Below are 25,589 nucleotides of genomic sequence, written 5' to 3'. Positions count from 1 at the left end.
CTCATAGTCTACAAGATGTGTCTCCAAATTAAACTCTACTCCTTTTGCAATGATCTGTTGAAGAGAAAAAACACCATCCACGCACGACCGGCCTCTCCGAAAACCCACCTGGTCCTCCATTAAAACTACCTCCAAAATACTTTGCGGTCTACGATTGACAATACTGCTATATAACTTATAGGAGGTGCATAACAAACTTATCCCTCTGTAATTCTTCATCAAACTTCTATCCCTTCTCTTAAAAAGGGATATCACATTGGCTGTCTTCCACTCCTTACGGATTTTTGAACTCATCCAACGCATATTAAGTAAGTGTAAGAGGCGCAGCTTAATTAATGTGCCTCCACTTCAAGAGCTTAGAGTTAATACCATCTACTCCTAGTGCCTTTCTGTTTTTTGTTGTTTTCAAAGCATTAAAAAACATTGAAACATTGATTAAAACACTCGATTAAAAATCACTAAAAAACTCAAATATTTAATTTTAAATTAATGATACATTTATCAATCAAACTGTATTTCCTACTTTATAACGAAAATTATAAATTTCTTTGAAAGTCTGTGTATATATAAACTATAGTAATCCAGAACATAATTGTTTGCCATCACATAGTCATGTACAAAAAAACTCGTTTATCAAACATAAAATAGGCTATAAATTTGGGAAATGATTAATTGATGAATTTCGTTATTTTTTAAATAGATTATTCCCAGAAAGTTGTCAGGAACATAACATTTTTAACTTATCAATTCAATTTAACTTATCTAAGTTAAATTGAAACCTGTTGCTAAGGATATGCCATAAAAAAAAAACAAAAAAGGAATATCTTATTATTAATACAAAGTAATAATATTTATTAATAAATTATAAAGGAATAATATTTTCTACTAGTCCAACAAACTTTAAAAAGTAAAATAAATAAAAGTAATACAGCCTATAATTTAAGTAGTAAGTATTAATTACCGAAGATGGAAGTATCATGCGTAATAATTAACGGATGTGAATAACTTTCTGACCTAATAAACTTCATTGTTAAAAAATAACACCTATTTTTATTATATAGGAGTCGCATATCCATTATTTAATTTACTACGAGATGGAAATTAATACAAAAGAATTTATTTAATTTTATAATTAATTATCTATTAATTAACTACAATAAATGATAAAGCAAATCTAATTATTTTTAACAGACTGTGATATTTTATTGGAAGTACCGTAATGTAGTCATTACTTCAAGATTGCCTGAAGACTTCATTATTGTACTGAAACTATGTGATACCTAAGATGAGCAATTAACATTTAGAGGCTGCACAGTACTCTCTTAATATTTATCATTCTAGTTCACACACAAACACAGATGTCATGAGACTTTTTTTATAATTAGTTCTGTAATAATAGTTAAAGAAAAATAAAATTCACTAAACTGGAGTAAAAATTTAAAAAAATATATATATAATTTAAAATTAGAACTAAAAAATTCAGTTTTAATAAATGAAAAGTTTAAAAGTCGGTTATATTATTTTTAAATTTATATCAAATTGGAAAATATGAAAACGCTCAAAACATAAACATAAATTTTAGAATTATTTGGTTCCTAATCTGGAAGCTTATAACAGAAATGAATTTTATTAAATTTATAATTCAGTTCAATGGTTTTTCTAGAGAAATAAATACCACACACGGATAAAATTTACAAAACTTGAAAATACAGAAAAAAAAAATACTTAACTTCAGAATAAAAGTTGGAAAAAATCACGGATTAAAACTGTACATTACCCTCCATAATAACAACGTAAAGAACATGTTACAAATTCACAACTTTAGCGTTATCGTTGCTATGAATAGAAATTACCTCTTCCTTCAATACATTAAATATGAAACTAAAATCCTTGAAAGAGCAGGAATTCATAAATTGATTTATAAAGACAATAGCTACAGCTACAATATTTAAGACGCTTAGGACAGACTAAAAAAAAAAAAGTATAAATAAATCTTTATTCTGATCGGAATTTAATAATAATGCGTTATCACGTCAACGTAAGATAAATTAACACATGAGATAAAAAACACATGTTATTTAAAGTCCATATTAATAATTTAAAATCAGACATTTGAAATAGTTTTAAGGTACATTAAATATAACAAATTACTACAAAATAATTCAAAAATCATTTATTGAAAATTATTTTGAATATATAACTCATAATAATAAAAACTGTCCAAATTTCCTTAGTATAAATAATACAAAAATAGATAAAGTGGATAATTTTAAATAACTCGAAGAATGGATCAGTTTGAATTCTTTAGATAAAAAAGCGTTTAACAGTTAGCTAATAAAATTGAATTAGCTTTCCAGCTAATGAAAAACAAATATAACAAACACTCATTATCATGGAGTTCAAAACTTAGACACTATAAAACTGTGAAAAAGCCGGAAATAATATGTGGGAGATACCCTAAGACTGCACAAAGATCTACTAGAAAATTTAGAAATAAAAGGAAAATTATAAGAGAAATTTTAGGTCCTAAATTTCAAAAAAGCAGGTCAAATTAAATTCAAATAACAAACTTAAAACAAAAACTGAAAAATTGTCAGACACTATAAGGAAAAGACGAGTTTTTGTCAAAGGGTTGTTACACAATAACTTTCTTTCTTTCTTTCTTTTTCCTGTTTAGCCTCCGGTAACTACCGTTTAGATAATATTTCAGAAGATGAATGAGGATGATATGTATGAGTGTGAATGAAGTGTAGTCTTGTACATTCTCAGTTCGACCATACCTGAGATGTGTGGTTAATTGAAACCCAACCACCAAAGAAACCGGTATCCACGATCTAGTATTCAAACCCGGGTAAAAAAAAACTGGCTTTACTAGGACTTGAACGCTGGAACTCTCGACTTCCAAATCTGCTAATTTGGGAAGACGCGTTCACCACTAGACCAACCAATTGGGTTGTTACACAATAACTAATAATTTGCAACACTACCACAAATGAAATGGCTAGGTCAGCTGATATTATTTACTTTAATTATCATAATATTTATATTATTGTGGAGGCTATTATTAGTTTTCAGGACATTATTTCCATTAACTGTTAAAAATTTGTTGTTGGATCTAATTCTGAAGAGAATACGAAATAAAAACTTAACTGAGGGACGTTTTACCTCATTTTATTAATAAATTAAACGATTGTTTAATTAAAAAAAAAAAAAAAAAATACATTAAAGACATGTACACAGTCCACCTTCCTATTTTAAAGAAAAAGGTTTGATTCAATGTGGCAGATCTAAGATGGCGGACAAAGATTTCAAACTCACGATAAAGTAGTAATTTTGTAACTATGTAGAACTGCACTTGTTTGTACCTTCTAGTATTCATCAGTTTTGAAATAAGCCGTTTCCATGCTTTTATATTACTCTGTATAGTGTCTAACAAAAAAAACGGAAATAATTTCAGGATATGTTCTACTTACTGGTAAAAATAAAATAAAAAAAATTATATAAATATAAAACCGGTAAGTTTGTAACATGTTACTTTCTTAGTTTGAGTAATTATTTCTTTATTACATTTTAAAATTTCTGTACACATCTATTAGGGCTATTCAGTTTATGCAGTCGACCCGTCAACCACAGATTTAATTTTATGCGTATAATTTTTTTTTTTTTAATTTCATTTTCAATTAGAAATATTGAAATTGAGTGATATTCACAATAAAAAAATACTGTAACAATAACCTTGAGGGAATGAATGAATAATACTGAATACAGCAGTTTATTAATAGTACAAGACAATAACTTATAATTCGCAACTAGTAACAATATATATTGTAATCCAAATTTTTTAACGTTATTGAACCAACAATAATGGACTTAAATGGAACAAAACACAAGTGATTTTTTTCTATAATCAACGACCTTCTATTTACAAATCTCTTTTTTTTTATCTGTAAATCTCATTTTAAAAATGATTTTGTAGATCTGACTTTTTGCCAAATTTCCTAGCGAAGGGTTACAGTTTCCGTTTTTCATCCGGAGGTTCCGGGTTCGAATTTCATTCACGCATGGCATTGTTTTATACAAGTTACAAATTTTTATATATCATTACCTCTATCAGTACGTCGGTAACAGGGAGCGTATTCGACCGTAAATATATCGATAATCCATTCACCTAACCTCTGAGAACTATAAAAAAAGGACGATCTAGACAAAAAGAAGAATTATCTTCAGTACTAACTTGTAAATGGTGTAATGTAATTTTGAATTTTTGTTTGTAGTTTAGAAAGTTTAAAATTACTACATTTTACTTCACAGTAAAGTAAACGAAAAAAGGTTTTGGTACTGCTTAAGCTTAGAAGTGTTATTATTCTTATATTATTTAATTTCATTTTTTTTTACAAAGTAAGCTATCTGTATTTATTAAATGTGACATATTAAATAATTTTTCTTTGTATAAATACATCGGTAATTTACTAAATTTCATACGTTTTGTCCTTCGACTTTACAATTACATGTCAATATCGTAAAGATCAGATTTGACCTTGTTCTATCATTCAAATAATGCATAGATACAATAAAAAAAATATTACTACTGTATATTTATAAAGTAAGTCAAAACAATAAAAGTCCTAAAATAGAAAAAAATAGATCATGTAAGTTCATCAAGGAACACTCCTATTAAATAATTAAAAATGTTGTATTAAAGTTTCTCAATATTGTCTTTTCTGATCATGAAATTTAATAAATATTTCTGATATGTTTTTTGTCATTCACAGTTTTCCACCCACGTTGTTTCTGAGGAAAGCAATTTTTAACTTTATAGACATGGTCTCTGTATTTATTTATTCCTAACATTGCAATGCTAATATAATAATAATAATTCAGTAAATGTCAAACGAGTAAAAAGGTTTTTTCTGTTATATTAAGAAACATAGCTATTTCAAAATAATAATTTTTTATGGTTGACAAATATACTTTCTTAAACAATTTAAATAACAATATTAAAAAAAAATTACAACTTTTATGATTTAAAAAAGTGACATTTAGCTGATTATAGTTATGTGTTTATTTACAATCGTGAACTTACATGATATATGTTTAAAGCATAAAATGATTAGATATAATAGAGATATAAAATTGTTGATAGTATTTCACGGCTCTCTGAATATCAGAAGTAGAACAAATTACTTATGTCAAACATCATACTGCCTTGACTGTTCTGGAAAGGAAAAGTCGTGTGGAACAAACAAAGCAGTTGTAAGAAGGCTTTCTTGAAATACGAATGATGTATTTCAAAAAATTGCACTGGTTTAATGACCTACATCTTAATTCATAATCATTCTATACTTTAAAATCATAAAAAATTTCTCCCCCAAAAAGATTGATTTAAGGTTTGCACTCCTTTTAAAACGCTTCTTTTTATTTCTGAAACAGTTGTAATCAAAGATCTACATCAAAATTTTTTGAAATCCATTTCTTCAGTAGATGAGATTTTTTAATAGATGTTAATAACATCAATTGTTGAACAAGAAATACAAAATATTTAAATAATCCAATTTATACTAGGTATATCATCTCTTTGAAAAATGATATGAAAACATTTGTCAGTGATGTGGCCTAATCTACTTCTTAAAAATTACCTTCTCATTCACACTCAAAGTAAATAGATTTAAATAGGTACCAAAATAATTGCCGGCCTCTGTGGCCATCCAGAGGTGCCAGGTTCAAATACCGGTCAGGCATGGCATTTTCACACATGCTACAAATAATTCATCTCATCCTCTGAAGCAATACGTAATGGTTTACCCGGAGCAATACCCAGAGGTTAAACAAAAAAAAAAAGGTACAAAATAATTTGGTAACCTGCTTTTAAGGTGCATGATTTAACTGACCTCTAAATCTGGTAAGAAGTTAAAGACCTAGAAGTAATAATTTTTGTTAAGGAATAGGGCAGCTGCCTCAATTAACTTTCCCCTTATGTTGCACAATATATTTAAAATAATTTTTTTTAAAAATAGATGAAAATTAAAAAAAAAAAATTATTAAAAAATAAGATAAATTCTCTCCAGCAACTTCATTCTATAAATCAACATCAAAAATATGACGAGTAAAATGTTACTCATTTTTATGGAAGATATTTTTTAAAGGTGAAATTAACACTGTTTAGGCATCACTTTTGAACAGCTTAACTATTTTTAATAAGACCTGCAGATCAATTATTATTTTAGCTACTTATAAATGTGGTTAATAATGACAAAGTAGACCATGTTTTGGTTCATAACTTGTTTTTCAAAGGAGGAACCCTCTTAGAAATGTCTTCAAGAAATTCATAAAGTAAAACCAATAACGAGTAAAAAATCTTTGATTATAACAGAAATAATATATAAAACAGAAGTTAAAAATTAAAATCTTAGTTCACAAGTTATTTTGCAGAAAAAACATTAGTTGCCTTTCTGTTACTTCCTAAAACTTGACAAAAGTTAAATCTCTAACATAACCGGGTATCAGACCATGGAATTAAATATTAAATAAAGGTAGCACCTTCGAGTACTTTAAAAATCATGTCTTACTTATTTTGGGGAAAATGTGTATCTGAAAAGAAATGATCATTGAAAAGTTGAATAAAAAAACTTAATTATTAATTAACCAATTGTAACGATTAGAATCAGATTTTTTTTTAGAAAATTATCTCCTTTTCTAAACAGGAACTAAACACTCTTAGACCAAATTAAAAAAATCTAGTGAACAAAAAGAAAAACTGATTTTCCATATCATGAATCGGTTCCATTTTTAAGAAATATGTCCTTCTTTTCTCTACTGAGTAGAAATATTGTGTTTATAATATATTATTTACCACAGAAGGGGTATACAATTACTCTTCTGCTTTAAACTAATTAGCTACTTGTTAGAGCTGTTACACAAAGCATTTGAGCTACATTTGACATTAACCAAAGTAGCTTTCAATTAAACATCAATGATGCATCATTATCGATCACTGTGATTTACAAAGTGAAGGTATTATTTTAAAAAACACGAACATTTTGGTCATCTTGGCATGCTGATATGTAACAGAATGTTCAGCTTGGTAAAAACAACAAGAAACTACTCCTCTTATTCAAGTCTCATGTTCTACTGACTTTTACTTTGCCAGTATTAAACAGAATGAACACTAAAGGGTATGTAATATTACTGTACATTGCTGGACAACCAGCAATGTACAATTTTATTTCAAAAACCTTTAAAGCTCCTCTTTTTATATAAAATTAATTTCCTCAAGTTTTAAGAACTAAAGTTTGCAAGGTGGATGAATTATATCCACCATGAATATTTTTTATATTTATAAAAAATATGTATTATTTGAATATATATATATTCAAATATTGATAATATATATTATTTGATTATATTTTATATTTATATTTTTTTATATTATCTATTTTAGCCACTATCATGAATTTTTTTATGAAAAAAGAATGTCAGGGTTTTAAATTGTTATAATATCTCTTGAATGAGGTGTACAATGTTGATTTAACGCTAGAAGCAAAGAGCAAAAAGGACACTTAGTTGCACACGTGAACATAGATTGATCCCTTACTTTTCCACTTCACAATGCCGTTATCAAAGATGATCCACTCCTGAACAGAAACCTTTTATGTTTTGCAGTTTGCTAAATGTGAATCTGTAGTTACAGTTCTACTTGCATTCTGTAGAAAGTTTAGTAGTGATCCTCCAAATGACAATAACATTTGTCTATGGCATAATCAGTTAGAAACTGCAGGATATCTGTATAAAGAGAAAAAATATGGTATGACCGAGGTTGTTTGAAGAAAATACTAAACATGTCAGGGGTTCTTTCATGCATAGTCCTAAAAAATATGTTAAAAAGGCTGGCTATGAACTTGCAATACCAATGATGACAGTGTGGAATGTTTTAAGGTATGCTTACATATGCGTCCATACCTTTTTTCATACATTACAGGTTTTGAAGTCAACAAACTATGCTGTATGTGTTGATTTCACAATCAGTGTGTTGCAGCATGAAAATGACCACTTTCTTGATTGTATTATGTGTAGTGATGGGTCAACATTTCATCTTAGTAGAAAAAATAAAAAACGTAATTCCCTATCTTGGGGTCAGAAGACTGCCATGAACTTTTACATTACAAAAGGGAATCCCCAAAATTAGATGTTTTCTGTGCAATATTCCGATAACAAGTTTATAGATAATTTTTTTCTCTGAAACAAACATAAAAGTTATGGAGTTATGGCTTTAATGAAGGGGTGAACTGCATTTGATATTATATCTCAGAACTGACAAACCAATTTTCTTTAAATATTGCCAAAATATTTCTATATATGGGAGTTTGATCATATTAATTTTTTTTTCAAAATTTGTATGGGAGTGGGGATTTAGTGATTCTGATACTGAGGGAAGTTATCAATTTGTGTAAGTAGTTTAGTTAGTAACAGATTTTTTTTTAAATGTTAAATGAAATATTTTCTGGTATTTTAACATACTGTTCATTTTGTCAGTTAATAAGAAGTCACAAAAGCTCAGGATTTAAAAATATTATTAAAAGAAGAGAACAACTTCAAAGTTACAAAATTTGATATTTAAGTGTTAACCTTATTAATGTTAATGATTTTAGTTAGAACAATTACAATATGTTATCCTTTTCTTTAACATGACATAATAAATCAGGCTTTTAATTGCTTGTTGCTTGTTACTTTTAGAATCATTTTTTTACTCTTATATTAATATTTATGATACTAGAATATTTATGATAAAAGAAGAAACAGTTTTAAATTATTTTATCTTAAATTTTACTACGTTAGTATTAACAAATTTAACTGTTATTTAGTGATATAACTAAATAACTTCTTGTGAATATAACTAGAATAGCTATATTAAAGGGGAAAGTATGGTGACTATGTCAAAAATAGGTATCAAGTTTTTTTGATACCTATCTAGACCAAAATACATATGTATGTATGCGAGTATTTATATGCATGAGTGTCTCACTGCTTTTGGTCTTTTATCTTAGAACTGATAAAACTAATTTTCTTTCAATTTTGCCAAAATATTTCTGTATATGGGGCATTGGTCATATTATTTTTTTTTCAAAATTTGTATGGAGATGGGGGATATAGTGAAAAAACCTTTTGCCATTTTCTTCAGAGGCATCTTAGATAAAATTTTACAAAGAAAATTTGTTATTTTCAATAAATATATATAAAATTCAAAAAATCCACCCCCACCTCTTAAAATGTAAATATATGTTTTTTTTTATTCTTTCGCTCTATCTCCATTTGATTTAAATATTTCTCAAAAAATTTCTGAAAGTCGTAATGTAGGGCTACCAAGAAATGTCTGCAATTTTTTTAAATTATAGACCATAGAGCTAAATTGGATAAAAGACCTAAAAAAATTTCTTCTTTTTAATGAAGTGGTGTTAAATTTAAAGGAAACTTTACTTAAGCAAATTTGTTAGGCTTAACCTATAAGAATATTTTTCCCCACCTCTAAAAAAGATAAGTTCTGTTTTCTTTTTTTTTTGCTCTAACTATCTTAATTTTCATTATTAATATCTGGGTAAGTCAAACAATACTTTGCCAGTTTTTTTTTTTACAATGAAAATGGAAAAAAATTATAGAATCTGAAAAATTTTACTCTGATATATTATTTTACATGCACAAAAAAGAAATATAAATACTTTTTAAAACAACAAATTTTGTTCATAGAAAATAAATTGTAAAATTAATAAAAATGACTAAAAATTTATTTATTTTTTCATTTCCTTACAGATTACAGCCAAAAAGTATTAAGAAAAATAAACACATGGGCACCAATGGTATGGTTAGCACCTGGAGAAGAGTTTTTCCCAAGCAGTGCTCCTTCATTTCTAAATCATGTACAACCATGGACACCAGAAAATCCAGTTATTATTCCAGCAAAGATCCCTACTGGACCCTCTTCAGAATCTTGGTTTCTTATAACTAAAAATTCTATTGGTAATAATATTTAATATATATATATATATATTTATTTATTTATACATTGCATGTATATATTTAGTATTGTTTTCATTTCTATACATTAAAAATTAACAAGAAGCAAATCATTTCTAACCTTCAGTTAATAAAATTATCAAAATAATTCATGTAAAAAACTTTGTTAGATGAAAAACATGAAAACAACAAAATCCAGCACTGGCTAACTGTAAAATATATATTATATATATGTAAGGAAAGTATATTACTTCTTTAATACAACTGAATTTACCACACAAGTTTGATGGGTTGGTAAATTAAATACCTGGTGGTGCAGGAGATAAAAAGAATAAGAAATTAATAAACATGTGGTGTGATAATGGCTATTAGAATTAGACTAACAAAAAATCGTTTGTAAAAGAGGGGAACAACATAATAAATAATAGACTTTGAATGTTGTTTGTTTGGTTTACAGATAAGCTTTATAATTAATGTAATTAGCAATTGTAAAATTTGTAAATAAGTAGAATTTACCTTGGTTTACAGAGAAACACTTCAATTTAATTATTTGTGTTTAACCCCAAGAAAAGAATAAAAAAATATAAAACAATTATATATATATATATATATATATATATATATATATAATTTCACAGAAGAGCTGTAAAAATTATAAATTAAGACATCACATTTTCAAAATATAGCTCATAAAAATTACAAATAAGTATTTTTTAACGAAGGACCTCACAAACAGAAAAATAAATTAACCATGATAGAATTAAAATCCATTAGTCATAAATATAAACTAAATAAAAACAATCAAAAGAAAGTATGAAATTAAAAATAACATAACATTTTTAATATAAATAAGCATTAAGTATTCATATAAAACATACCTATTATGCTGCAGTAATCGAGATAGAAATGTAAATTATTCCAAGTAAAAAAACAATGTTAAAGACTTATTATGATTCAGACAAGTGACTTACAAATTCTAAAAATTTAAATAGTTTATCAGCTTCAGCCATAAAATAATCAATACATAAATACATATAACTGAAATACTATAAATAAATCCACTTTGTTGGTTTGAATCACCAACAAAATGCAGCTTAGTGTACAGTTAAAGAGAATGTGATGAGTACCATTATATGATTATCCAAAGAACTAATTATATACCATTAGGAGGTATAAACACTTCCATGGTGTTCTGTGAGAATGTTTTGTAATGAATAATTTAAAAAATTTAATGGAGGGTATTCTCATGAAGATGAAGTGCATCTGAATTGTCAGACATCGGAAAGAAACAAAATTTTTTCACTACTGGGAAAATGAGAATTCTAAATCAATTCATGAGGCCACTACACAGGAGGAAAGCAGCAGATTGGTATGGTATTTCATTTCAAGAAATCATGGGTTCATATTTCTTCAGATCATGACTGTTAGTTACATTTATGTTTATAATATTGAAATACTGCATCCTTTTCTAGAATCAGTGTTTTTTGTTCACTCTGGTTCCTCAGGATAGAATCAGTGTTCAAACAGTAAGGATAACAATGGTTGTATTTGGAAAAATGCGCCTTGGTCATATTATCTCCTGATTTGGAGATGTTTCATGGTCTGCTTCTTTCCAGTTTTATGGCATAACTCTCTCTGGAGCTGTCAGAAATTTTTCTCACAGTATCTAAAAATTCTGGTAAACGCAATGAGATGAGATAACTATCTGTAAAGATTTTTAGAAACAAATAATGAAGATCCTTCTGGTTAGGATTCAAAAATATGCATAAAATGCTAATATTAATCTCTAATATGTGATCTTCAAAAAATAAAACTTCACATATTTTATCTTCTTTTAATAACATTTAATATTCAGAAAAATAAGATTTAATATTTTATTTTAAAAATCCAGTAATGAATTTCCTTTCCTGGCTATACTGGTTAAATTATTCAATTAATTTTTGAATTGTATTGAAAGTTTTTTTCAATTTAATCATTTCAAGCTCTTTTTGTATCTTTATGAAAAAATAATCTCTGTAGATAAACAATAACCAATCTTTTTTCACATTTTTATGTAATACTATTATTTATTTCTAATTTTATGATACACAGTTAAATAAATAAATTAAAAAAAAAGAACCTGATTATTTCTTACTTGTTGAGGATTTCATGAAATTTGAATGATGGGTTTATTGTTTTGTGTTCTTGTTCTTTTCCAAATTTATACAAAAACTAAAAATATAGAAAGTGAATAGAGGACCAAAAATGTTCAGTTAGCCACTTCAGTTAATTCTTCATTGAAATATTTAAAAAAAAACAAAAAAAACATATATTGTAATAAGCCTTAATGTTATTGATTAAAAAAAGTTTTTTTTATTAAATATAGAATTACTTGTTTGATTATATTTAAATTTTTTCTTTTAATTTTTGAAGTCACAATGCTCAACAAAATAAAGCAATAACCAACATTTTTGATATTAATATATTAGCATCACAATTTTGAAAAATTTGTTTTAAACATTTAGAAAATTTGGAGCTTCTCCATCAGGGGTTTTATTAACAATTGAAATATTCACTAAAATTGATTTTAATAAATTTAAAAAAAAACCTTAATTTTGATGTTTCCATCATAGAAGGGGAGGGTATGAAGTTATTTAATAACTTTATTGTTCAACAAAATACATTTTGAGCATTATAAATTTGAAATTGTTATAAACCTTCTTTTTTTCATTTTAGGGGCTTCCATATTCAAGGGGAAGCATTCAGGTAAAACTAATTTTTAAGAAAATAATCTCTAAGTGATGAAAATAAAAGGAATTTTTTAAAATTATTAAAAAATTAATCAAAGTTGTAATTTTATAGGAAGGTTTGAAAATGATAGGCTAATTATTTTTTTCAGGAAATACTAAAGCGTAAGGGCTATCAAAAAATTATGATTTTTACATTTTAAGTGTACTGAGTATAACTTGTGAAACGGATTTAAATTTACAAAATATTTTCTTTTAAATTAAAAAAATATTTTTTGTTACCACAAACCATTGGAGTGGGTTGGGAAAAACTTTTATTAGTGACTTGAAGACCTATTAATGTAAAAAAAAAACTCCCATTAACTCCTTTTCTGAAGCAAGATGTAGGTAAAAAAAGGAAAATATATTAAATAATCTTTTTTGAAAGGGGATGAATACTAAATAAATGTTTTTGGTAATTTGTGATAAGAATAACTTCAACTTTTGCAAGAAAAACCTTTGTTAGCATAGCTCATTAAAGATTTGAAATGTTATTTTGGCCAAAACACCCCATCCCTTTATCAATTTTTTGAAAAAAATTAATACATTCTCTCTCCATCTCTGAAAGTAGTACCTATCTATCAAGTTTCAAGAAAATCAGTCCACAGTTATAAGACCAAATTCAGGCCAACATACATAAATACAAATGTCCGTCTAACAAAAATAAATTTTTTGGATTTGAAAGCATTAGATTAAAAACTTTATTGTGCAGATTATTTACAATTTATTTAAATCTAATTTTTTGCTTTTAATTTTTTTTGAATGACTTCTTCAGGATTACCCTTCTAAGGGTAAAAAAGAATAGTTTTTTTATCGATCTTTATACTTCCCTATTATAGATATAGCACCTATAGTTGGGAAAGTAAAAATTATCAGATATTTCTAAGACAACCATTACATTACTTAACTTTCAATTATTTCATTGGAAAATGATAATTTAAAATGGAATTCTGCCTAAACAAAAGAAGCAGAATGAATTAAATAATTTACAGTAAATGTAATTTGAGTTCAAAAGTAAATGTCTTTTTTCTTCATATATTAACTGATTATTTAACTTCCTATCTCATGATAAATATCAAGGTTCATGATATTGCATGGACTATATGATATTAAGAATCTGCTGACTAGAGCAGATCAATAAAAACATAGTCATATTTGCAATAAAATTTTCATAATATTTTATATTTCTGGTAGGATTATTATAATTAATTTATTTTATAATTGAAATCTGTTTTTATAATTTATCTAACACTAAAATCAGTCATTTTTCCATTACTAAATACAGATTCTATTCATCATGAAATCTGACAATAAATTTTTAAACAAACTATAAGTTTCCTATCCAGTTTTCTGTTTGTTACATCTTCGCCCAAAATTATACTGTCCAATATACTTCATACTTGAGTGGTTTAAATTATAAGATATCAACAATAACAGAAATTCCTGTATTATTATTACAGGACTGTAATATGAAAATGGTAAAAAAATAATTGCATAGTATTTTAAATAAACTAATTTCAATAGATAATTGAAATGAAAAAAAGCATTTAAAATAATGCAAAAATTAAATAATAAACAATTAAGATAGCCACCCCACAGATTTAGATATCTTACAGAATAATTAGGATAACATATTTTGAAATTCATAGATAAGCTCTACTGGAATAAGAAAAAACTACGGAAAAAAGGAATATGAAATAAACTTAATATTAATATTTTATATAAAAACTTTTCAGATAATCTCCTACGTAATAAATCTTCAATGATTTATGGTGATCATACAGAAAAGAAAAATATTAATGTTCCTGTTTATGCTCAAGTTACAACATGTCATAAATCATTACACTTCCATGTTACTTATTGGCTATTTTTTCCATATAGTCAAGGAAAAGAAATTTGTACAGTGGATTTAGGACCGCTTGGTTTATGGCCAATTCCAACAATAAATGGTCGCTGCCTTGGAACTTTACAAGAATTTGGAAGTCATGTTGGTGACTGGGAGCATATGAGTTTATACTTTAAGGTAAACATTAGTATATTTAATATTAATGATTATTAGATTCTTTCTTCCCTAAATTATAAATTTTATGAAAAAAATTGTAGATTGTTTTTTTTTTTTTTTTTTTTGATTGGGGTGGAGGAATCCTCATATATTATGCAAGTGTAAGTGTGTCTGTGCATATCAACAAAACCTCCCCCTGCCATCCTCCTCCTCAGAACTGCAGCAAAGCATTACTTCAGGGAAGGAGCGGCTTTTTCATTGGTAGTGGGTTGATTACAGCTGCTGACAAGAGATGCAGTACCAGAGTGCAACCTGCCTCATCATGTCCGGAAAATCCCAGCAGGCTAGGACCCTTCAAGCACTCCTCAGGATGCTTGTCTCATGACCTAGCACCTTGGAGGAGGCACAGCTCTTCCTTTTCCTGATGTCCTCCAGCACACACAGCCTGTTCATAATTGCACTCGCCCAATCAGAAATTGCTTGCCAGTTGTCAAATGATGCCAGCATTACTTCTTCGGTGTCCTCTGGACCCAATATCCTGTCTACTTTAAATTCAGTGACTAGAGTACTCCTCTTGGTTGCCAATCGTGGACATTCAGAGAACACATGGAGAGCAGTTTCCTGCACATGATCATAGGCTGGCCACAGGTCAGAATAGTTTAGGCAAAATCAGAAGAAATACGACCTGAACCCCCATGCTCTGAGAGAAACTGTGTCAAGGCATAGTTCATGTCCCAAAGATCCCTCAATATCCCTGTCTATGTTCAGGGTAAGCCAAACGATCCAGCGCCCCTTAGCAGTTAAGTTCTACCGTTCCTGCTATTCACCCACCAGTGCTGCTCTGTCCCACCTAGCCTCAGGCGGGGATTCTTGGGTGGCAAAGCAGTGCCCCAGTGAACATGCTTCCTCAGAGTTGCTAGCAAGTCAACAGGCATCTGCTCCAGCAACTTACTTACACACTGATTAACAACTTACTTAGACACTGTCCGATAGGCAGAGTAGATCCTGAGGTAGCTAAGCTTGTAAGCTTACACCAAGGGATTATGATTTAGAGCAGTGCTTAGTGCTCCAGCCTAAATATGGGCACCCTAGTGAAGGACTGAAGTTGATACGATAGCAGCATCCTCTGTGACTGTCTAGGGGCACCCATATTGGGAATTAGCTTCAAAATCAGGTGCACCAAATTATCTACCTTCTCAGAGACAATCTGTATATGGACCCCAAAGTTAAGCCGGGTGTCAGCCCAGATTCCAAGATATCTAATCACTGGCATAGACTAAGTGCAACATTCCAAGAATGTCACAGACATGTTAATTTTCTTCTTTTAGCCATCATCACAACCAACTTCAACTTATCTGGTACTAATTGGAGCTTGACCTTGTCCATCCAGCGTTGCATTTTATGGTAAGAGTCCTGGATAAGTGCAGGTTAGCAAGATCCTCTGATAACACCTCCAGCACCAGATCATCAGCGAATCCTATAACAGTGACCCCCTTTCGAAGAGGGACTCCAAGCACTTCCATCATACGTAAGGTTCCAAAGAATAGATCCCAGCATGGAACCCTGGGGAAGAACATCATTGGTGATCCTTTGAGTCACAATGCCTTACACGTACTGAACAGGAGGGTCCTGTTGGAAAGGTAGAAGGCTGCGAGATCCTTCAGATAGGTGGCTACATTGAGATCCAATACCACCAGCATGATTTTATGCCAGCTAGCAGAATTAAATGTGTTTTTAACATCTAATGTCACAAGGACAGAGTACTTATACTCTGCCCTCATGGTCTTCACTGAATCTCTAGTGATAGACTATACGTTGGCCAATGTGTCTAGCATAGATTTACCTTTGCAGAAACAAAACTGTTTCCACAACAGCCCATCAGCAACATCAACCATTATGATGAATCTCTGGTAGATTATCCTTTCAAAGATTTTTCCCGTGGTATCTAGAAGGCATGATAGTCTGAACAAGTCAGGAAACAACTGGTCCCTCCTTGGTTTAGGGAATAGAACTATACCCTGTTGCTTCCAAGGTTCTGAGAAGGACGCTCTCTGAGACACCTGTTGTACAGCTCAAGGAAGACCCCCATGTTGGTCTGGGTTACAGCCTTTAAGGCCACACAGGGGAGAATTCAGAAACCCTGGCCTTAGCATTTGGAGTCCAGGCCAGGGATCTCCCAAGTTCATCAAGGGCAGTTCTTCACTAACTCCATGTCTGGAGGGCATTAACTTCCCCACAGGGAATAGGGTGACCACAATAAGTGTCAGTTCAGCAACTCCTGTTGAAGGAGGAACAATGTTCTTCAGAGACCTTTTCACAACTGTTTGGTAGGACCTACCAAAGGATACCTTTCAACCTTGCCACTGAAATCGAGCCAACACCAACCCTTGCTACCCTTAATGAAGCCATTGAGCTCACTCCTGGCTAGATTTTGTGGTTAAGAGAAAGAAAAAGTATGGCAAATTTTTATTTTTATCACTTGAAATTGTATTAAGTTTTATAGATGAAAAATTAACATAAAGTAAACATACCAAACTAGCATGTTACTTTAGAACATTAGCTTCATTAGTTAAAAAATTACTTAATGAATTGTTTATTTATAATGTGGATAAATAAAATGAAGTATTTATTCCTCTCCTCGTTAAAAAAGTTTTATTAATTTTTGTAAATAATAAATAATATGCATAAAGTTGAAAATGGTAGCCTTTAACCGAATCTTTAAAATTTTCATCATAGAACATATGGTTTCAATTAAGAACCCACATATTCAAAATCTATAATATTTGAACTTATATTTCTATCAATATATTTCTATCTTATATTTCATTTCTATCAACACATATTGTTTATTTTTATAATAAATAAATCAATATTCAGTTTTTCAAAACAAAACAGATAATAAAAAATATTTTTAATAGGAAGATGAAAAACCCACATTAATGTACATCTCAGCACATGATGCAGGAGCTTTATACAAATTTGAATCAAAATCAAAACAATTTTTATTTCAAAAACAAGAAGTGCGTGTTGGTGTTCTTCAGCAGCCCAGTTTTCCTAAAGTTGTACAGCTTTTCCTAGGAACACATCCTATACTATTTGCTGCAAAAGGATCACATGGATTATGGGCAGCTCCAGGTAATGTATTTTCACCACTGCTATAATTTTTAATTTTATTTATGGGAAACAGATCTTGATATCTCACTCACTTTATATCTTGATATCTTGGTATTTTACTATAAATGGGAGGAGAATCTTATGTGCCATTAACTACATTCCAATAGCCAAATTACAGTAATAAATATATGCATCCAAATCTAGTGCAAAGTAAATACAGTAAGTCTAAATTTTGTAAGCATAACTTTTAAGCAGGCCGGAAGATGTATTTTAGATATGGGTGGGGGACATCCTGTTAATATTGTTGGAGTGCAGAGCCAGGTGAGGCACAAACATGCACTTGACCGAGTGTTTGCATGCATGAAGTTTACCGCATAACAGTTTATTCTCCTCCTCAGTCTATATATTTCAACTAAACTAACGCGCTCCCAGAGGCTAGCAAAATGAACTGATGCACATTAACCAACTATACTTACAAAACTTAGCTTTACTGTCTAGCTTTCTTGTGTTTGAAACTGGGTTCTGCATCACTGTAGATAACTGTTACAATAGTTGATCAATAAACCAGATAATTTATGCGGTGTAGTTTTCCAATGAATTACAAGTATTAGAGAGCTATTGCATAAGGAGACCTGCAATAGTGCAGAGAACTTATCTGTTTTAGTTACTGACATCCTCCAGTAGAAATATGGATATACAGTTTACAGTCAAATTGGAGTCTTCCAACTGCACCAGATTCTGGAAGTAGGTGAAACTTTTCATTAAAAAAAAGCCTAAGGTTGTTCTCAGGTGGCTCTTTAGTAACTGAAAGAAAAACTGTTGTGGCATATTATATATTTGAGTCAGTTGGGACAAAATCTCTAATGTCAATCTACTGTAAATCAGTAATGTGTTGCTTCCATCCTAAATGAGGATAGTTTGTTTCTATTTCATTGCATTGTAGGCTATGGATATCCATTACTAAAGGAAGGCTTGGAACTTTTTTTTAGCATTTAGATAAGGCTTTTTATTACAATTCAGAAAAATTGCCCTCTAGATCTGTGTCAAGGTTAAGAAGAGTTTGAATTGCTTGTTTTAATAACTCTGTTTATCTCCTTCTTAATACCTACCTCCTTATGTAGGAGCTCTCACCTTTCCCATAATTCTTTTTTGCTATCCAGTGACTCTATGCAAAGCCCAATGCAGGATGGAAGTAGTTATCTGATAAAACTGGATCTTCTTATCTCTCCAAATACAAACAAACAGTTGCAGATGTAATAAATAATTTAACATTAAAATATTTTTATCTTCAGTATCAATATAAAAAAAAAACATGGTAGTAATGAATTTATGTTAGAAAATAGTGGTAGCTTATTAAGGTCAACAAAGTTGAGAAAGTTTTTATACAAAAGTATTTCTTTTAACTAAAGAAATAGTAAGTTTTAAAAACTGAATCATGGATGCAAAAAATCAAGTAAATTTAAATTATGTTTTAATCATTTTATCTGGTGAACCCGTTTTATCTATCTCGCTTCTGAAAAATTAGTAGAATCAAAATCTTAAATTTTCTTAGGAATAAAAATATTAAAAAAATTACTGAAATACATATAGTTATCTTAAATGAAGAGCAAGGTAAACAAACAAATTTGCAACATGCAACAACACATAAGGAATATGAAGATTAAAGTTGTTAAAGAAAGTATGAATAATAAAGTAAAAAATAAAAGCATAAAGACAAATAAGGAGTTAAAAAATAGAAATTTAAAGAACTTGGCCTACTAACATTTTTAAACTACTACTACTACTTCAACTGTTATCTAACAACAAACAAAAAATTTAAATATAGCATGCAACCAAAAATAATAATTAGAAATTATAACTGCTGAATATTTAATTTTTTTTAATTGATGTACTAATTTATGCACTGACAAAACCCATAATAAACTAGAATGACATCATTGGATTAAAGATGGTCAGCATTTAATACTGTGTGAGAAACTTTCACCACAAGATAACAAACTAAAATATTTTAACTTGTATTACATAATATTTTTTTTAGTACTTCCTTCCTAACATCCTGTCTCACACTATAAAAACATATTACTCAATATTAATACCTTTTATAAGAGATAAAAAGAGAAATTATTTCAGTATAATTTGTACATGAATAAAAACTTATATATATATATATATATATATATATATATTTCAACATTCTTCATGAGTTAAAATCACTGATAAAATATTTTGTTTACATTTTCCTTTAATGATAGAATCATCCTGACTTTCACAGAATCATTCAGGTAAAACGTATTCTTTTTTAAAGAAATTATAGGCCTACCTATTAATTTAATGTAATAATTAGTAGTTCCTGTAATAAAAAGTAAAAAACAAAATTATTTACACAAAATCACTAACAAACTAATAATTTAATGCATACTGTTATAGTTTATCATGAAAATGTAATAATTATATCACCTGCCATTTATTATTTAATTTTTTAATACTTTAGCAAATTAAATTAGAGATAGCTTAAAAAGATCCTGAAACCAGTACTTTCTATCTAAAATAGTAATCATAATAGGGAAATTATTGTTTCATAATTTGGAAGCATTCTTGTCGTCACAATTATTGATTGTGCTTCCCAAAATCATGCCAGGACAATCTGGTCATGAAGAACCTAGTTATCATAATATAATGTTTCTGGAGACATCACCATTCTCTTCCAACTTGGCACCTAGTGATTTTTATTTATTTCTTAAAAATCAAACTCTAAAAAGAAAGCAATCAAGTTTCATCAAATCAACTGAAGGAAATTTATATGAATGTTTCCAAAAAAATTAAGAATAATATCAAAATCATGAACTTGTCAAAGGAAACTAATCCAAAGAAAATATAATTTAAAATACTGTTTCTAAAATAAACATATTCTAGATACTTTTTGAAGCTATCCCAAAATATAAACTTACCCAGACTCTGTAATCGATATACCAAAACATAAATCTTTATTCTATGTGGTGATGTAGATTTATTATATTTGATTTTCTAAACATCTGCACTTCTTAATTCTATAAATCTTTCATTCATAGTAAAATTAAAGTTTAAATAATGGTAATGCCAACCTCTGTGGCATGAGTGGTAACGTCTCGGCCTTTCATTCGGAGGTCCTGGGTTCAGATCCCGGTCAGGAATCTCATTTTCACACACACTACAAATCATTCATCTCATCCTCTGAAGCAATACCTAACGATGGTCTTGAAGGTTAAACAAAAAAAAAAACTAATGGTTAATTAATTTGCTACTGAACTAACAAACTTTTCTTCTTGAACATGTATGTTTCTCTCTAGTACTGAGCACACTAACATTTTACTAGAGTACATTCATACCAGAGTGAAAGGCTCATTGAAAGGTTCATGAAAGGTTGAGTGAAAGGTTCATTGAGATCACATTAGTGATTAGTGTTACAAAATTATGTATTTAATTCTACATTTCTCTCCTTAAATAATTAAAATCAACAGTGTTATCTAAAATAGCCTATTTAAAACTTTTAAGTTAAGCAAAACAATGAAGTTAATAAAAAATGAGTTTGTGTAAATTTATTTACCAGACAAAAAGTGAAAAATATTTATATTTAAAATAATAAGAGTTGAAAGTAAAGTTCTTTACTTAATAGGTTTTTCAGTTGTTATACGGGCAATTTGAAAAATCTTCAATGTAAGAAACATCATTTCAAGACAAGCTCTCAGGCCTAGTTGACTTTACACCAAATTATATCAAGGAAGCTGTTTCCATAACAGCTATAATATGCTGCTAAAATTGCAGCTGGGGAAGCAACTGATTCAATTCACAGGATAGTTATTCAAAGTAGAAGAAATCCATCAAGGTTAATGAAAGGAGGTCAGCAGAAGGAGGTAACAACCTCATATTGAATACCTCAAGTGATAGTTTATCATCTTGCCTTAGACTAAATAATACCTAATTTAATGAATTTTAATAAAGTTATCTTTAATATTAATTAATTCTGTGAATAGTAATTTCACTCATACTGAACTTAATATAAAAAACTGAGCTCAACAATAAATTAAATTATTAAGTGAAAATTAAAGTTAAGTTCATTAACATCCAAAATTTCATTTTGAACTCATTTAGCTAGTAACCAAAAATAATCTTACTCTATTAGCAAAATAAAAACTATTGTTTGTAGGACAATGAATATTTTTCATTGATGACTCTCATAGTCATGATGAACTTCCACTATTTCTATGTTTTCTTCTTTATTTTATATTTTTGTTTAGTAAATAATTTATTGGAGGGACTTCAATATTTGATCAGATCACTTATTAGACTTTTCTTTTTAATTCATTTCTCCGTACTTTCCTCTTATTTAAAAAATGTTGTAAACTACATTATATATAATAAACAACTAAGTTAATGTTCACAAATTAGTAAGTAAAAAGATTATCCAAAAGGCATTGATTCAGTGAATGAGGTAAATGATTGGTACTCTGTGCAAAAACTGTATTGGCCACCATTTTGAAACGCTACGTTTTTTGAAAAATCATTATAATGTCATCCCACCTTACAGCAAGAAATCTTACTATAAAGTTTCATAATAATCTGAAAATATATTAGCCACAATTGCACCACAAATACAAAACAGTTTAAAAGCCAAAAATGTTGAGTTAAAACAGGATCTTGCTTGAAATAATATTCATGTTTATGACTTATATACAGCTACAGTACGGGTGTATTTAAAACAGTATTTTCCGGGAGTATCTTAAGTTTAAACTGTTATGTTTTATAAATTAGGATAAATTTTCATCCATAGTCAATCAGTTTTTTCAAATTGATACATACTGATAATTACTCACTGATTAAGGTAAACAATTAAGATAATGAAAACTGAATGCAGCCATTTTAATATAAGCTCCACATACATACAAACAACAATTATGGTACAATGACCCTCTTCATTTTGAATTTTGTTAAAAAAAGACCATCAAACTCTAAACGAATCATCTTAATTTTATCTTTGGTCACAGATATTGTTCTTGAAGTATGAAAATTTAACCCGTAGTATGGTAGTCCTGTACTTTACCTATTTCTGCTTCTTTATTCATTTTTAGATCTATAAACCTACCAACCCAATTATTATCATTAAAAAAATTGTTATTTTTGTTTTTATAGGAAAACACAAATATGTTAGATTACCTCGACTGTATGATGAAAGTGGTTATGGAACTTTGTGGGAAACATGGCAATCCATAAACGTATTAAAGGAAAATGAATATGAATGGTTAAAATTTTGGGGTCGCTGGGGTAATCCTAAATCTCAGTGCCATCCACTTGCCAAAAATATTTGCCAACAGTCTGATGGACCAACAGGAATACCAATGAAGAAACATCATTTTAAATGTAGTAAATAATTTAATGAAGTAAAAAAATTCTAGGTGCGTATGAATGCATCTAAAGTTTTTACCTCCAAAAGAAATGATAGTAAATATATGCAGATGAAGCATGCTAATAAAAAAGTAATGTATGTTCTGAAAAAATGGAGGCAGTGACAAACCAGAAATGTATACATCATAATGTTAAAGATGATAAATTGTTTAAGACTAACTAAAAATTTCATCAGAATCCAGAAATTTCCAGACAAATGGGACAACCCTTTAAACTTTATGATTTCACTAATCCTGGAGTATCTTGGAATCTAATGAGGAATACAAGATAATTTGAAACAACGAAAAAGGGTAAGTTCAAGGAAGAAGGGATGAGGATGGAAGAGAGACTGAGAGAGATAGGGTATGTTTTCATTAGAGGCACATTAAATCTGTGAATCTGTTTCTTCATTTTTAATTTTAAAAAAATCAAGAGGACCTTGAGTAAATTGAATTGTAGGACAAAATTGTCTTTGTTGGTGATTAATACTTGTTTTGTTGGTATGAGGATAGTACTACTGGTTTTTAAAGACAATGAAGTAATGATCTGAGTGCATAGTCTAATTTAAGTTAGATATAGGAAGAGTTTTTGTGTGAAACCTTCAGTATTAGAGGAAGGCACAGGGATCACACTTCTGCGAATCGGTTAATTTGATAGTTAAACGTTGTGTGGTAGGTGGTCATGGTTGGAAGAGGCTATATGAAAGTAATAGTAGGTTGTGTGAATACACTGATGGAAATGTCTGCCAAGGCGTTTGCATCAGCAGCATCCTGACAGAGGCCAAACTGATTAACTGATGACTGCGTTGTGTTATCAAGTTTAAAGGATCCCTATGGAGGTCAGGATGTCCTTGATTGGTGTAAATGACTATCTTCCCTATTATCAGAACTGAATGATACTTTTACCGCTATAATTATTGAAATTTGAGAATGATTTTATGCAAAAATTTATTCATGGAGATCTATTATGTGAACAGTAAGTTTTAAATCAAAAGTCATATTTTGCATCATTCTTCAAGCAGTAATATTCTTCATTGACTAAAACACACCTTATGAGAATTAACGAAATGGTTATACTCCAAATGAAATTTAGAAAAGACTGAACAATGAAATTTCTGAAATCCAGATAACTGTTCTCAAGATACCAGAAATTTAGAAGAAACACAATTTTTATATAGAAATTGGAAATTTTTACTGAATTCCTTGCAGGTAATACATAAGAACTGGTACCCAGAAGAACACCAGGCGATTTAGCCTTTTTTAGTATTACTTTTTTGAAATGGTTTTTATTAAGATTTTATAAATTTAATAACTGTATTTATGGTTAGATTGAGAAATGAAAGCAGTATTATTTGCATAAATGAATCAGTTAAAGTTTTACAGATTTTTTTTTGTTGAGTTTTGAAGTAAATTATGAATTGCAATTAGACAAATTACACCTTAATGAAAATCGAAACATTCTATGAGAAGAAAAGATAATGCAAAAAAATTTCAGCTTTCATCACAAGAATTTTCTAGTCATCTTGAAAAATCATTGAGCCAAAAATGCATTTCAGCAATTGCTGTGTTGAAACAAATAACAAACATTATACACTATACTGATAAATACAAATACTACTAATACAAATACTACTTGAATGATACTCAATTAAAATTAGTTTTTTTAATTAATGTATAAATATAGTTTTAGAGTTATATTTAAAACACATACAAGTATGTAAAATTTACAATAAATATAGTTATAATTACATTAGCACTGTACGTAGTTATTAGTAAAAAAAACCTTGTTAACATACATATATTTTCAGTTATTTCACAAGTAGAGAATCATTTCATGTTGATGTACTTAAAGTAAGGAATAAATAATAAATAAATTTAAGTAAATAAGAATAAGTAAACATCAGCATGAACTGAGACTGTATACATGTATTTCAGTACTAATGCTCAGGATAATTAAATTAATTAAGATGAATATATCCATTATTTGGATATATGAATTAATTAATATTCACACAAAAACAAGCAATTTATTATGATAACAATTTTTTTCAGTTTTATTCAGTTAATGAAAAGAAAGTAATTATATTACCTTAAAACTCATGAACTGCTAGAGTAATCTGAAAGATGAATTGATAGATTAGAATTACCAGCAAAAATACTACTTTTTAATAGTGTTTTTTTTTTTTTAGCAAGCAAATCAACCAACCGTTTTTTTGCTTATTGTCAGTTATTTTAATCATTTCTCATTAAAAGAGTTATAGACTGTAAAGTAAGCTAGTGTCATTA

The 25,589-nt window shown here is 28.9% G+C and overlaps 1 protein-coding gene across 6 annotated transcripts in view; it reads left to right on the top strand.

The window, feature by feature from the left end:
* The first annotated feature begins 4,051 nt into the window (after positions 1-4,051).
* Positions 4,052-25,589, top strand: part of LOC142324727 (uncharacterized) — a 29,585-nt gene continuing 8,047 nt past the window's right edge. The window contains exons 1-5 of one of the 6 annotated variants that reach the window (XM_075365652.1): positions 4,052-4,236; positions 9,802-10,008; positions 14,507-14,793; positions 17,691-17,907; positions 23,053-24,935. In XM_075365652.1, coding sequence (XP_075221767.1) covers positions 9,846-10,008; positions 14,507-14,793; positions 17,691-17,907; positions 23,053-23,291 — 906 coding nt within the window. In that variant the 5' untranslated portion in view covers positions 4,052-4,236; positions 9,802-9,845 and the 3' untranslated portion in view covers positions 23,292-24,935. The other 5 variants (XM_075365650.1, XM_075365647.1, XM_075365648.1 and 2 more) reach the window with 5 other exon arrangements.

Source organism: Lycorma delicatula, chromosome 5 (genome assembly GCF_047948215.1).
Source record: "Lycorma delicatula isolate Av1 chromosome 5, ASM4794821v1, whole genome shotgun sequence".
Taxonomy (NCBI): Eukaryota; Metazoa; Arthropoda; class Insecta; order Hemiptera; family Fulgoridae; genus Lycorma; species Lycorma delicatula.
This window is presented reverse-complemented; position numbering and strand designations above follow the sequence as displayed.